This window comes from Stegastes partitus, unplaced genomic scaffold (assembly GCF_000690725.1).
Source record: "Stegastes partitus isolate 25-593 unplaced genomic scaffold, Stegastes_partitus-1.0.2 Scaffold1769, whole genome shotgun sequence".
Taxonomy (NCBI): domain Eukaryota; kingdom Metazoa; phylum Chordata; class Actinopteri; family Pomacentridae; genus Stegastes; species Stegastes partitus.
In genome coordinates, this window is record NW_007579500.1 from 36,984 (window position 1) to 51,691 (window position 14,708).

The window sequence follows — 14,708 nt, forward strand, 5'->3', positions numbered from 1 at the left end:
ATTGAGGTGTGTGTTGTTCTTCCAAATTATAAAATTTTTCACCGGGTCTGATGTACATGGCAATTTTGGTGAGTTTTCGAGTATGTTTAGGGCCTCAAAAACGCGTGTCTTTGGCACGAATAACAATAATAATCCGAGCAGTTCCAATAGGGTCTTCACACCCTTTTGGGTGCTCAGACCCTAATAAAAGGAAAATCTGAAAATTTAAAATAGTCTTTAGGGTTAGGATTAGGCTTTGAAGGCAGCAAGGGAGTCAGAGGCCCTAATGGAGTCTGGGAGCTGATTCCACAGGCGTGGTCCCCCATGCTTGTGAGCTTCATGCGAGGACTAGCAAGGGAGTTCTGGCTGCTAGTCCTGAGGGACTGAAATGAAGACTGAGGGGTAAGGAGGTCCTGAAGGCAGATCGGGCCACAGTGGTTAATGGTGTTGTACACATGTAGGAGAGCCTTGAAAGTAATCTGCTGGGGTATTGGCAACCAGTGAAGGGAGTGGAGGACTGGGGAGATGTGGTCTCCTAGTTCTGGTGAGGACACGGGCAGCACTGTTTTGGACCTGCACAGAGATGAAAGTGAAATCCGTCTTCCATTCTTTTGCCTCTGGAGAAGATGGAGAGCACTTCAAAATTAGAAATAATTCACAGTTTTGTTTTGTTTTTTTAAGCCTCATTGACAAATGCACGATATTTCAGACGTTTCATTTTTCACTGTTGTTTATTTATTAGCTGGAGGGACGGTCAGGAAAAACAAACTGATAAATTCACTCTCAAAGTTCAAATGTTCAGCGGTAGCATCGGTGTGAGGTCTTCTCACACTTGGACCTCTGGGGGCACAGTGTCCATGTCATCGTCGTGCTGCAGAATCAGCGGTCGCAGCTCTCCGACACACATGCACAATCGGAATACAAAGTGCAAAGTCAACAGTAACGCCATTTGAACAGTAAGCACTTTCAAATGCTACACAGGATCATGGAAAGTACATTCAATATTTAGCTTTACAATTGCACAGAACCTCAGGAAAATAAAGTTAAAAACTGCATCAACACTTCACCAGAAACATGGGTTATAATTTAAATGAGATAATTTGAGGGTTTTCTTTTGCCAGTTAAAGAGCATGCAGGTTATGTTTCACTGCAAAAAGCTGCCTGATACATCAAACCTTCAAACTTTTCAGATCAATGCTAAACATCAACGGATAATCGGAACAAACTGGAAACCAAGATGCAAATATTTTAGTGTCAGTCATTTGTAAATACAGATATCAAATGTGCAGGCTTCAACAGTTCAACAAACATCAACGAACTGAACGTAAGGAGTAGAAAACTGCTGCTTCTCGTCCAAAAAACATTCTTAGGAGATGAAGAAACTTTTCATTCCCCCAAAACACTTTTACACATTATCATCTGTACACCTGGTAGCTGGACTGCAAATAAAAACACTGGAGAGAAGGAGGAAACTACCAGCTTGTTAGTGTATGTGCTGATCCAGAGAGAAGGGATCTAATGATTTAAATAAAGTACAAAAAAAACAAGAGCATTGAAATACAATGAGCTGATGTTTTGTTTTGTTTCGGATTGTGGTATAAAAATTAAATCAGTCTGAATCGTTTTATGTGGAGCCTGGTAGGTGACAGGAGCTATTTTCTAAGTTGTGCACACAAATTAGTGACATTTAGGATTTAGGTTGAACCAACACATACAGTATGTTCAATGTAGGATGCCAAAAATACCAGGACGTCCTTCAAAATCTGGTCAAACTTTGAAGTATGCAAACCAGCTTCTCTGGCCATTCTGACCCACAATCCTCTCCACAGCGGAGGATACGTCACATACGTCTCCCTTGTGGAACAAGGTTGAACCACAAATACTCCTTTTCCACCAAGAAGCACCAGGTGCTAGTTCTGTGCTGGTGCTAGTTCCAGTGCTTAGTTGGTTCCGGTCTAAGAACCGGTTGCTTTTCCATCGACAAGGAGCAAAGTCAGAGCCATACGTCACTGTATACGTTTACGAACAACGCTGGCACCACACAGAGTCCACACAGGACTCCAGACTGACTTTATCACCGGTGTGACCAACTTTCTCATTCACTTCCCACCTTGTCACAGGTAAAACACATGACCTGCTGAACATTTTCTTATCGATAGACTCTACAATTTACCAATGTTCCCTGAATGCCCCACATAGCAGGCTGTGGTAGCTGCTGTTGGTGGTCGTGGTGTTCAGACCGGTGTGTGATCAAAAGTGACTTTAAAATAAGTAAGCTAAGGTGTTCTAATGTCAGATTTGTCCAAGATAAAACCGAGGGATTTTTTTCTTGTACGGTCTTTTCTTTGAGTGGAATAAACATCCTGGTGATACACGACACAAATCACCTCTTGTGTTTCCCATTCTGTGTTTCCATTGGTCTGGTTGGTCACGATAGCCCCGCCCCCAGCCCCTGACGTACTCAGTTTTTAGCTCTGGCCCAGCAAAGACTTGGTTCTTGCTAAGCACCAGTTTTGAGAACCTGGTGGTTCCAGGTGAACCAGGTGGTGGAAACACAAGGTACTGGTGCTAAGTCAGGCACTAGCACAGAACTAGCGCTGGAACCAGCTCGGTGGAAAAGGGGCAACAGAGCGCACAAACAGTTCTTTGACATAACAATCTGCAACAGATATATGAAGAAAGTGGTCAAAGCTTAAGGCACAATGTTATGATGAAGCAGTATGTCTCAGCTGTACATACTTTGAAAGGGCAGCTGAAGTGAGTGGAGTAAATAAAATCTATACAATGTGGAACGCAGGCGATGTCTAACTACATCCTCATCACTGACTGTGCATAAAGATGGATGAAACCTTTGTCATCCACGGGTTTCCAAACAGCAGTTCTGAAGCTCGGTGTGGTGGCTCTGGCTGTCACCATCTCAGCAGGGCCTGATTGCTCTTAATCCAAAAGTTAACAAAAAGGTGGAGGGTGAGTGGAGATGCGGCGGCCATGCAGATATTTCTGGGTCACAGACGGCTCTCTGAGGGCGTCCACCTGTCACTCAAAGCAGCTTCACCCTTGATTATGCATCGTTTTAAGTGCTGGTACAATCAAAACTATTTAAACTGTTGATGTGGAATAGATAAATGGATCCCCAAAAGAATGAAACCTGTAGGCCCTGTAGGTTAATACTAGTGGTGCTCCATAACTGATCAGAGTAACAACAACAACCTGTAACTTTGGTTCCTGCTTTAGTTTGCTGCTAACTTGAGAGCACATGTTCCTGATTAGGCCACACAAGTAATCAGAAAATGACTCCCTACACCTCTGGTGCTCCGTAGAAATGCTCAGCAGTGATTAAAAAACGCTAAAAACAAAAGATTCTCGGTTGGAAGTTAATGGGGTGAAGCATGAAAAACTACCTCGATGGTCAGAGATGTCCCCCAGGAAAGAATTTCACCTCCGACCAATAAAATAAAAACTGTCTCCCTCATCAAACTCACGTCTCGTCCAGCATGCAGACGTGTTGCGTTTAGGAGATGGAGAACACGGCGGTCAATCCATCCTGCGCAGCAGAGAAGCAGGGCAGCACCTCCTCTCCTTAGCAGAAGACCAGTAACAACTGCTGCTTTAATACCATTCCTCAAATCCCCCCCAAATAATCCTGCTGTCTTCTCGTGACAAGGGGCCTTTTCAATCAATCTGTGGCACAACATCAGATTAACTGTCCACTGAGGTCATCCAGCTTTAAGTCAAGACACGAACATCTCCTGGAAGGAAGATGATGATGATGATGGGTTTTCTACCATCGCAGCAGGAGTGAATAAGGATAGAAATATAGATCCAGGACAGGCAGATTAACACGCCAACATGTGGTGCGCGGGTAAACCCGATCAGAGGAGCATCGATGGCCTCAGAGCGGTCAAAGTTCTCACGGAGCCCCACATCTGTCAGTCCTGTGACGGAGCATGAAGGAGGGGCCTTTAATGCTCCTGCAGGTTCTGGTCGTGGATCTGGTTCTGGTCGTAGTTCTGGGAGGGTGGCAGCAGGCGTGTGACGTGGCCGATGCCTTTGGTGACGCCCTCCCTGAAGAGCAGCTTGGCGCCCAGCCGCAGGTACTCGGGGTGTTTGATGAAGCGGAAGCGAACGACGGCCCTCTCGCCGGTACGCAGCTCCTCCTGCAGCAGCAGCAGCAGAGGCACAGTTACACAGAGTGGTTCACACAGGAAGGAGAGGCAGTGCATGTTGTGTGGTCTGTAAACTGACCTTTCCGTGAAGGCACTCCACGGTGGCTGTTTGCCGGACGTTGCCGACGTGTACGGTGACTTGTGAGCCCCGGCGGAAAGTCTTGGCGTGGAAGAGCAGGACGATGGCGGCTTCAAACTGACAACAGATGGTTGGATTCATCTTGGGACTGACCATCACCATGCCCTACAGCAACCAATCACATGTCACCGTCATCAACACAGTGATGGTTGTCCTGCATTTAATTAGATTTTTTTAACGTTCTGTGCACAATAACATTAAATGACTGACTTCTAAGGAAAATCCCCCCTGAGGTCTAACACCGTTCCCATGTAGGACCCCTGAAGCCCTCAGGTCAACACGTGGGTCTAAGCCATATTTATTAATGAATTGTACAACTAGAAATGATTGTAATTCTGTTTTGACTACAAATACTGATTAAACACAGTCATTCATCAACATCCTTGCAGTTGCTTTCTAGATGTAGAGGATTATAATTCATGCAGAAGTTCTTGGTTGATAATGAATAAATAATTGCACCTCGCAGGTTAAAAGTTGAAGTCACATTTTGTCAAGTCGTTGTTTAAAACAATGCATGCATGTCCACTATAACAAGTCTTGGCTGCAGCAGTTATCCCTTCTGTCCCTGGTTGCTAAGTTTCCTAAAACCACTGATGTCCTGGAGGAGCAGAGGGACGCTGCAGCTGGAATCAAATTAAAGGGACAGTTTTCAAAATATTTAGCTCCACGGTTTCTCTTTGTGTTGAATTAAAATCATGGAATATTTATAAGATATTTAGGATAACTTTTTGAGTTATCAAAGTCCAAGTTAAGCCTGACCTAACTAAACTAGAGTGTGTTCTAACAGCTATGGTGCACGTGGTTTTACGACAGACTTGACAAAATGTGAACCTATCCATTAATCCGTCCAGGGGCAGCTCCATGAATCACCTCCTACATGCTCGCATGTCTTTGGGTGACCTCTGACCTTGCGCAGCAGTGAGCGGTCAAAGTTTCCTAGAGCCAGCGTGGCCGCCTGTCCCGCCCTCAGCACCCTGCAGGCCGAGCGGTTCCTCTGGATGCTGCCCACCTTCAGACGCAGGAAGCGGCCCTCGTCGGTCGGACCCACCACCAGCCGCTCGCCCTCCCTACACACTCCGCTGAAACACACACCGTCAGTGCTGCTGCTGCAATACGCTGTAGTTCAGATGAGGACAGAGGATGGGTCTGTACCCAAACAAGGACCCGACAGGTGCCAGCTCTATGGTTAAAAACCCAAAGTCAGCTAAACAGCCGTCACTGACGTCTTAAGACCCAGTCACACAGATTTTCTCTGTGACCTTCAAGAGACACATCATGAGTTAAGTTAGGAGACATAATCTGTTAACTCATATATGACTTAAGCCACGTTTCCATCAAAAAAACAGAAAATACTGTAGGGGAACTTTCCGATGAACTAAAGGCTCCTTCAGCCCTTTGTTGTCAGTGGTTCCACCAAGTTTAAAGCCCCTGACGACTAGTAAAATTAGTCAGCTGAAGCTTTAGAAAAATGACTGTTTTCTGACGTCACTGACAACCTTTATGCAAATTCAACAAAGTTCAGCACGACAAGCTTCAGCACAGAAGTGAGTGTACTGGCAGAAAGTAGTAGCCTTGAGAGAGAGGAGCTTCTGGGGGTGAAAACAAAGAAAGTTCCTGCAGCTGAAACAGCAAAAAGAAACTCTGACTTCATAACAGCTAGAAATGCACAACAGATGATAGATGTAGTTCTGCTGTGCAGCAGCAAAATGACACGACTGAGTATTGAGTTCATAAAGTTATTAGATAAATGTATTCGAGTACACATTTCTTAGAAAAAGGAAACTTCCTCGTCATATTAAGCCTTTTTCTCAAAATAGTTGCGCCTTGTTCAGTTTCTATTAACAAAGACTAAAATGTGAGAACTTAACTTTGCTTTGTGCACATTCTCCATTTCAACATTCATCCAGATCGTAAATTACTGACTACATTTGAAGAATTTGGTTTAATATGATGTCTACAGACAGTGATTTGAATATACGATGTGTCCTGCTAACAAACTTTGTCGTCTCCTTTGATCGAGACTTTCAGGAGCACAGGATGTTTTCTCACCTGTAGAGAGTTCCTCCCACCACAGTCCCAACGTCAGGAACCGAGTAGATCTCATCCACCTGCAAACGGACACAAGGGAAGATCACAGAGGATTTTCTTCTGTACATTTACTGCACGGCACTTCAGTCTAACAACAAACATGTTTTTTTCTGTCACTGTTGTTTTTGTCTTTCTGTTTCTGAATTTTTATGCTATGTAGAAAACTAGAACATTACTAGAGAAGCTCAAACCATCAAGAACAGAACAACATGACAACTTGCACTCATAAAATCACACATAAAAAAGCACTCAGCAGTCATCTTGGTAATGCCCCTGGGCAATTGTTTCAGGCCAAAAAGACGAGGCCACTGCGTACATGAATGAGGACGAAGCCATAGTTGCAGTTCAGATGCTCAACAGGTCATTAAAAACTCCAATCAAATTGTTGCAGTAATAGGAAATCGTGCGCTCATTACCTCAACAACACGACTGGCTCGGGGTTTCAAAGAAATGTGCTTTTTAGGGGAAGAGGTGGAACATGTGTCATATTCTCCCATAGATCACTATTCAAGATTCAGGAAGCAGCAAATATCTCCCCTATAACATCTAGTCAGGTTCGTGTTGGGCTAAGTCTTCAAAAGATGAATGTAAGCTGATGTAATGTCCTCCGAAAAGACGGAAACATGCCTCTATGTGTGTGTGTGTTTACCTGGAATTCAGTGAGCTGCTGCATCAGCTCCTCCTGCTCTTTGCTGTTGCTCAGTGGAGGGAGGATATTGAGGAAAACCTTCAGGAGGTCCAAACTCTCTCCAGACACACTGGACAGGGTGAAGATTGGCGTGATGCTGCAAATAAAATAGAAACTACAATAAATCTCAGAGTTTTCTACAACTTTCAGACTGGCAGCGTGGCTGAATGATGTGTTGCAGAGTGGGATGTATAGACGTACAACAGGAAGGGGAGAGGTTGAGGTGTGGTCCTGCTCCTGGAAATCCACAAAAAGTTCTATCTACATTACCAGTAGCACTTGCAGACTGAGTAAACTGCTGCAGTAGCATTTGCATTGGAGGTAGCACTGCTAATATCTTTATTTATCGTGTAGACTGAGTGAGCAGCATCTGTAACTAAGAGTATTAGTGGGAGTATTAGAAGCATCAGCGGCAGTATTACTCACCATGCGGACTGAGTAAACTGCTGTGCTGCTGTCACGGCATCGTCAGGGTTCGACACCACCATGGGCACCTTGTTGCAGCCCGGTTGCTTCAGGACCCGCTCCAGCTGTCGGACCGTTCGCTCCACAGTGCCGCGGAAGCACAGATCCACTTTACTGACCACGATAAAGATGGGAACTTTCAGCGCCATGGCCAGGCCCAGGTGCTCCCGAGTCGTACCAGCTGAAGGGCAGGGAGGAGGAACACTGTGAGCAAGCTAACCACACGCATTAAATACAAGTACTTAATTTACCAAAATACTTGGATGGTTTAATTGTTTTCATGTACAGATTTTTTTACAGTTTCATTGCTCATTACTGGACTTATTTTATTTTTCTTGTTGAATCACAGCAGAAAACACCAAACAAAATCTATCCATCCATCATCTCTACACCTTAATCCTCACGAGGGTCATGGGGGGCGGAGCCTATCCCAGCAGACTTAGGGCGAGGGCAGGAGACACACAAAATACACCTAATGTTGATCTATCAGAACCTGCACATTACACAAATACAGTGAGCAAACTTTTACAAGTCAGAGAAAAAACAGCTGACTTCTGACCTCTAGTGGCTACTATGAGGTGTTGTTTTTAATTTCTTCCCCCCAGCACTGAAAGCTGAGAAGAATTTATTAATCTAACTACAAAAAATATATTAATTTAGAACAAAACTTACAGATCGTGTATAATTTCATATTTGGAAAATAACAAACACACGAGTCAGAATAAACAGTCTGTGTTTCTTGCATCACAGATGTCAAGAAACATCTCGGTACTCGGTTATGACCAATTTCAGTTAACGCTGGATTAAAACTTTAAATGCCTGTTATATACTATATACCAGCACAAAACCATGCTGCTTGTGACATTTTCCAATTTTCAAACAAACACAAAAAATACCAGTACCATATTATCTAAAGACTGTTGTGGGTTTTTTTTCCTAAATTGTCAGTGCTGACTGATACGTTTCAGGTTTCTACTTGCATCCATCCATCCATCATCTCTACACCTTAATCCTCACCAGGGTCATGGGGGGCTGGAGTCTATCCCAGCTGACTCAGGGTGAAGGCAGGTTCACCTGGACAGGTAACCAGCCTATCACAGGGCTACACTTAGAGACAGACAACCAAGCACACTCACATTCACACCTACGGACAATTTACAATCACCAATTAACCTCAGCATGTTTCTGGACTGTGGGAGGAAGCCGGAGAACCCGGAGAGAACCCACGCTGCACGGGGAGAACATGGAGACTCCACGCAGGAAGATCCCGGGTGTCCTCACCGGGACGCCAACCGGCGACCTTCTAGCTGCGAGGCAACAGTGCTAACTGCCGAGCCACCTTGCAGCCCCTACTTGCATGCAGCTGTTGTAAAAAGTAATGCAAAATAATCACAGTCACATGTTTTTACTAAACGTGCAACTGATTTGCGGTTGAGCCTTGCTGGACTTAGTCGACATCTCCAGCGTTTGTCCTGGAGTTCTTTTTTTACTGTAAGTCAATCTCATTTTTTCATCTATCGTCTTTTGGAAGTCATGGTCCCGCTTTCCTTTTCTGCAGCCGTAGCACCTGAAGCCAGTGTTTTCCAGAAAAGTTTAGCTCCACAAGCTGCAAATTTGTACTCGTGCATTTAAAGGTTGATGCAGCTGAGGGATATGTGGGAAATCAGTTCCAGCTTCTCTTGGGACACTAACTGCATGTACTTTGACCAAAGTGCTCCAGTTCTGCTTTATAAGATTAGACTGATGAATGGTGCAGAAATGACTTCCAGCTCATCAGGTTCATCTTCATCTGCAGTGCTGCTGTCATCAAACTCTCCGATATCAAAGAAAATGCTGTTCTGCCCTGAACCTGATACCCGTGCGCTGCACCATCGTGTTACTGTGACAATGAGCCAAACGCACTTTGCATCGTTGTTTCTGGGTTTAGGTGGTCTTGCTTAGGCAGCTCGTTCTGTAAGACAGAAGTCTGCCTGCACCTCATGATCAAAAAAATCGAGCACTTGAATTCTTTGGTGAGGCCTGTTCTGAGTGGAACCTGTCCTGTTAAACCGCTGTATGGTCTCGGCCACCGTGCTGCAGCTCAGTTTCAGGGTGTTGGTGATCTTCTTATAGCCTCGGCCATCTTTATGTAGAGCAACAATTCTGTTGGTCAGATCCCCAGAGAGTTCTTTACCACGAGGTTAAACCAGTATGAGAGCGTGTGAGAGTGATAACACCAAATGTAACACACCTGCTCCCTCTTGTAACGAGTCACATGACACCGGGGAGGGAAAATGGCTAATTGGGCCCAATCTGGACATTTTCACTTCGTGGTGTGCTCACTTTTGTTGCCAGCGGTTCAGACATTAATGGCTGTGTATGAAGTTATTTTGAGGGGACAGTAAATGTACACTGACTACTTTACAGTGGAGCAAAGTGTCATTTCTACAGTGTTGTCCCATGAGAAGATATGATCAAACATTGGTGACATACTGTCTATGTAGTAATCGTGGTGGGTGGAACTGCTTTGGTAGAACATTTGCTTTGAGACGAGCACTGTCATACGTGCAGAGCCGCCTTACTGCATGTTTGAAATCCTATTTTAAATGTTTAGTGTGACAGGTTGCTGCACGACGTGAAGGGGATTTTGAAAGCAGCAATATGCAGATAGCAGAAGGGGAGAACAATGCCAGCTTACACCAAGCGGCCAATGGCAGGCCTAGCCTTGATCTGCTGAGTCAGCCTAGGATCATCCATCCACCATCAGGATAGAACGGACTTTACAAGAGCTGCAATTTTCATCCACTGTCGTGTTACTGAAATTTATTTTACTATTTTGACACCAGGACGTGTTCACAACAAACAGTTATGGATAGCAGGCTGCTGGGTGCTTAAAAAATGAGAAAATATGAAATTATACAGAGTGTTAAATAGTCCTGAGTCACTAATATACCAAGAAAGAGTGAAAAGGAACAGGTATGCAAAAGTTTAAGTGTGCTAAAGAACTGATATGATCAACTAGCAATCACAGCTTTAGTCATTTGATCATAAATAAGATGGTATTTTAGACTTTTTAGTTTAACAAATACACTATAGGAAAATGAGCTGGTACTAAAATAATTGTTAGTTACAGGTCTAAATGGGATTATTGATGTTTGTGGTCCATGGCTGCACCTATCACCCACTATGTCTTGTAGCCAGAATCCACATTGTTCAATTCAATTGTTATCGTTTCTTCCTGTAGGTATAAAGTGTAGCTGCAGCTCACCAATGCCGGTGTTGGCGCTCACCACCAGCATCGCAAAGTCAGGGCAGTAACTGGTGAGGCCAAAGATGGTGGTCTTTAGGTACTTGTGGTGTCCTGCGAGGTCGATGAAGGTTATCATTTTGGAGGAACTCTCACAGATCTCCTCAGCCGTCCGGGACTCGCTGTAGTTCACAACCTGCAGGAGGTAGAAAGAGAAACAACAACACATGGATTCAGTGTGAGATCAATAAAATCAAAACCTTTTGGATTTTTGATACCACTTGTGTATATTTAAACGTTTTAGTCTCGTGGTACTTAAGACCTTCTAGGACATTGTTGATCAATAGACAGATCAGTCAGCCTCCTGTACAGCTACTGTAGACGGCGTTATGTGGACATTCATTTGTAGGGGAGCTCTGATCTGTTCTCTGTGGTCAGAACAATTGTACTAAGATAATTGTCACGAGTGAGCAATGCAAACAATAGAATGAAATCAACACCGGACCGGCGAGTGAAGGCATCTACTGCAGTACCAGCAGACTCTGAAGCTGTTTACTTCCTCAGGCTGCACATTCCTGAACGTATCCTCCGCACTTCACCAGGAGAACAGCTTCATTTTCATAACTTTGTTGTTTATTCTTTATATATTTGTCTTTTTTGAGAGCAGCATAAAGGGGCTACATGTATGATAATTTAACTTAATCTAATGTGTGAAATGTTCTCTGAACTCCACGCGGCAGTAAAGTAACAGAACTGAATCTGCTGTGTAGGAAGTGTCGGGGCCATCACCTCTCCTTTGCTGTTGAAACCCAGGATCTCAAAGCTGATGCTGGAGGTGCGTCCGGTTTGGATCTCGTGCAGATGTCTGAAGAGGTTGAGCCGCGCTCGGCCTCGCCCGTTGTCCAGCTCGCCCTGCGTCAAGACGCCGAGCAAGGTCGACTTCCCAGAGTCCACGTTACCCAGCACTGCCACCCGCAGGTCCAGGAACTGTTGCAGTCCAGAACAGCACCATGGAGCGAAGAGATCACATCACCACGACTTCTAAAACACTCCATTGTTCCATAATTGTTTTTAAAAAAACCCTGATGTTGTCTATACTTCAGATTAAGCTGAGCTAAGGCTCATCACGTTGTAGTCATTTCTGATGTCTTGGGGCATTTTCAAAGCTTAGTTGTTCAGTCTGGTTGAAGTGGACTCATGTTATATTTGAGTACAGAATCCAGACTGAGAGAAAAACCAAGCTTAACAACTAACTCACTGAATTCAGAGCACAGTGAAGAACTATCAGTTTAAAAACGCCTGTACAAGCACATACACAGCAAAAAAAAAGAACCTCGAGGCCGGACCCTCACCTGCTGATCATCAGGAACTTTTCGAACAAGAACTTCTGCGATTTTGCGAGTGTTTCTATCCGAGTCGTAGTCCACCTCTCGCTCTCGGAGGAGAGTGATGTCTGCACCGACCCTGGAGACAGAAACAGGAAACAAAACCCGGTCACAACAATGTGCTCATATTTTTAAGTCATTTAATTCTTTAAGTACTGACCTTGACCTCTTTCAAAATTAAAGCACCGATTCTGGAGATGATTTATCAGTTCAAGATCACAGCAGAGTGTTTATTTACCATTTTTGCTCACACAAGGTACTGCAAGATTGATTTAACCTAGAACTGGCGATGAGTCCTTCACATCTCTGTGGAGATATGTCGGCCCACTCTTCTTTGCAGAACTGTTTTAGCTCAGCAGCACTGGAGGGTTTTCCAGCATGAACAGCCTTTTTAAGGTCATGCCGCAGCGTTTCAATCAGATTCAAGTCTGGACTTTGACTCGGCCGATCCAAAACCTTCAGTTTGTCTTTTTTTAAATCATTCAGAAGTGGACTTGCTGGTGCGTTCTGGATCGTTGTCCTGCTGCAGAACCCAAGTAAATGTCCATCACCTCTATTGAACCCTGTGAGTGAGCGATGAGGACAAGCTGTCCTCAGCAGGAAGTCAAAACACCACGAGAACTGTGCCTATTCTCACTCTTTTGCAGGAAGTTGTTTTCTGTTTTCTCATCACTGTCTGTGTGTAAGAACCAACGCTTCATGTCTTAAGTCAGACTCTGTGCTGCACATGTTGGTCCTTGCTGCAAGTAAAACTTTGTTTGGACTTGAGAGACGACTCTGTGAGCTGGTTTGGACTCCACTGAAGAATCTTCCTAACAACATGGAGACTCCACGCCCGGGTGTCCTCACCGGGACGCGAACTGGAGATCTTCCAGCTGTGAGGCGACGGGGCTAACAGCTGAGCCACCGTGCAGCCCTCATCTGATCATTTCTACAATTACTGTTTGTTAACTTCATCTTCATTGTAAAACAGCAGACAGAAGATGCAGCACCTTTCAGAGACTGACTCAAATAAATGGACTAAAATGGTACGACTCCGTTCGACAATTATTATTCTCCCTTTTACTTACAGGTCTTTCCTTTCTGAAAATCACTGAAATAATGTTCCTTTATGATCGTAGAAACCTTTCAATCCTCATTAGACAAACTGAAAATCTGTGACCTACTTCTCTGCCATCCTCTTCAGGGTCTTGAGGGAGGCCTTCATGTCGGCCTCCGTCAGGCCGACCAGCAGGCCGTTGTCTTCCACTCCGATCTGGTAGACGGCCTCGCCACGACCCTCCTGCAGGCGCCACTTCAGCTGCGTGGCGAGATGCTCGAAGCGATACTGAGTGGGGTTGACCAGCTTCAACTAAAGCAGACAAAGATGAAGCATGACGGCAAAGCAGGAAAATAAAGGCCGACACTGGAATATACAAAGAGGAGTTCCACAGTGGAACGTCTTAAAATGATCAAACAAGACAGTTGCTGCGTTGTAGGGACATCCTGAACCATAGAGCACCAGCAACACCAGATTTATGAGGCAAATATCAAACGTCAATAACTGTAATCAGATACATTAGTTCTTCCATAAGCTTGGGTAAAAAGAAGCCTCGGAGCCATGATGTTGGCTGGCAGTGGTCGTCCACTAAGTGAACAGTTGTTGGTTCCATCCAGTGAGGGTGCAACTAACAACTGATTTCATTTTAGATTAGCCAGCTGATTATTTTCAAAATTAATCAACAGTCGTGAAAAAGCCAAGCGTGTAATCTTTGACTGTCTTGTTTCATCTCAACAGTCTAAAAGGACGACTCTGCTACTGTGTGTGCCATCAAATCCTCACGATGGACGGCTTTCCTTCAAGATGACTGGAATGATTGTTAAGGAGTTAATTTTCTTTCTTCAATCGTTTCTTGATTTTGCGTTCTTTCCCTCCGAATCCTTCCCTCTCTCTCAAATAGCCCCGTGACTGCTAAAACTGTTTGTCTGCATCTCACAGTGACTGTTTTTGACATTTTAATGCCATCGCAGGTTTTTTGAGTTCACACTCAGCTTTAACATCGAAGTCAGACTTTAACCCTAAAACTCAGTCACCCACTGAAGCGTCCTCTCTGGAACAACAACATCAGCATGACACTGAAGCTTACGTTACACTAAATGAGAAGGAGATGAAGAGTGAGCTACCTTATATTCGATGTTTCCTTCTTCAGCCTGGAAACACACAGAAGCAGAAAACAGATCAGTTATTGGCTCGCTGAAGAGAAAAGCCGCTGAACACACAACACAGCCACAGATACAGCTGAAACCACAAGTTTACATCCACTGTATGAACAGACACATCACCTGTCTGACATTAAATCAGACTAAACGTTTCCTGCTGTAGGTCAGTTAGAAAATAATTTCTATTTGCTAAAGGCCAGAATAATGAGAGAGAGAACTTTTACTACTTTCTTCAGAGTCTGAAGTTTCCATCCATCTCCTCAGTATCCGCTAGCGTTGCCTTTAAACTCTATGACTTGGGTCAAACGTTCTGGGTTTCCTTCCACAAGCTTCTCACAACAGTCTGATGAGTTCTGGCCCATTCCTCCTGACA

At 44.4% G+C, this 14,708-nt stretch overlaps 1 protein-coding gene across 1 annotated transcript in view; it reads right to left on the reverse strand.

Moving 5' to 3' along the window:
• Positions 1-2,538: 2,538 nt before the first annotated feature.
• gtpbp2b (GTP binding protein 2b) overlaps positions 2,539-14,708 on the reverse strand; it is a 14,458-nt gene continuing 2,288 nt past the window's right edge. Inside the window, exons 2-12 of the mRNA XM_008302164.1 lie at positions 14,300-14,326; positions 13,303-13,487; positions 12,104-12,215; positions 11,541-11,738; positions 10,773-10,947; positions 7,487-7,706; positions 7,022-7,157; positions 6,334-6,392; positions 5,192-5,363; positions 4,225-4,389; positions 2,539-4,136 (exon numbers count right to left, since the gene is read on the reverse strand). Of these exons, the coding sequence (XP_008300386.1) occupies positions 3,942-4,136; positions 4,225-4,389; positions 5,192-5,363; positions 6,334-6,392; positions 7,022-7,157; positions 7,487-7,706; positions 10,773-10,947; positions 11,541-11,738; positions 12,104-12,215; positions 13,303-13,487; positions 14,300-14,326 (1,644 nt within the window). The 3' untranslated portion in view covers positions 2,539-3,941. The remainder of the gene's footprint in view (positions 4,137-4,224; positions 4,390-5,191; positions 5,364-6,333; positions 6,393-7,021; positions 7,158-7,486; positions 7,707-10,772; positions 10,948-11,540; positions 11,739-12,103; positions 12,216-13,302; positions 13,488-14,299; positions 14,327-14,708) is intronic.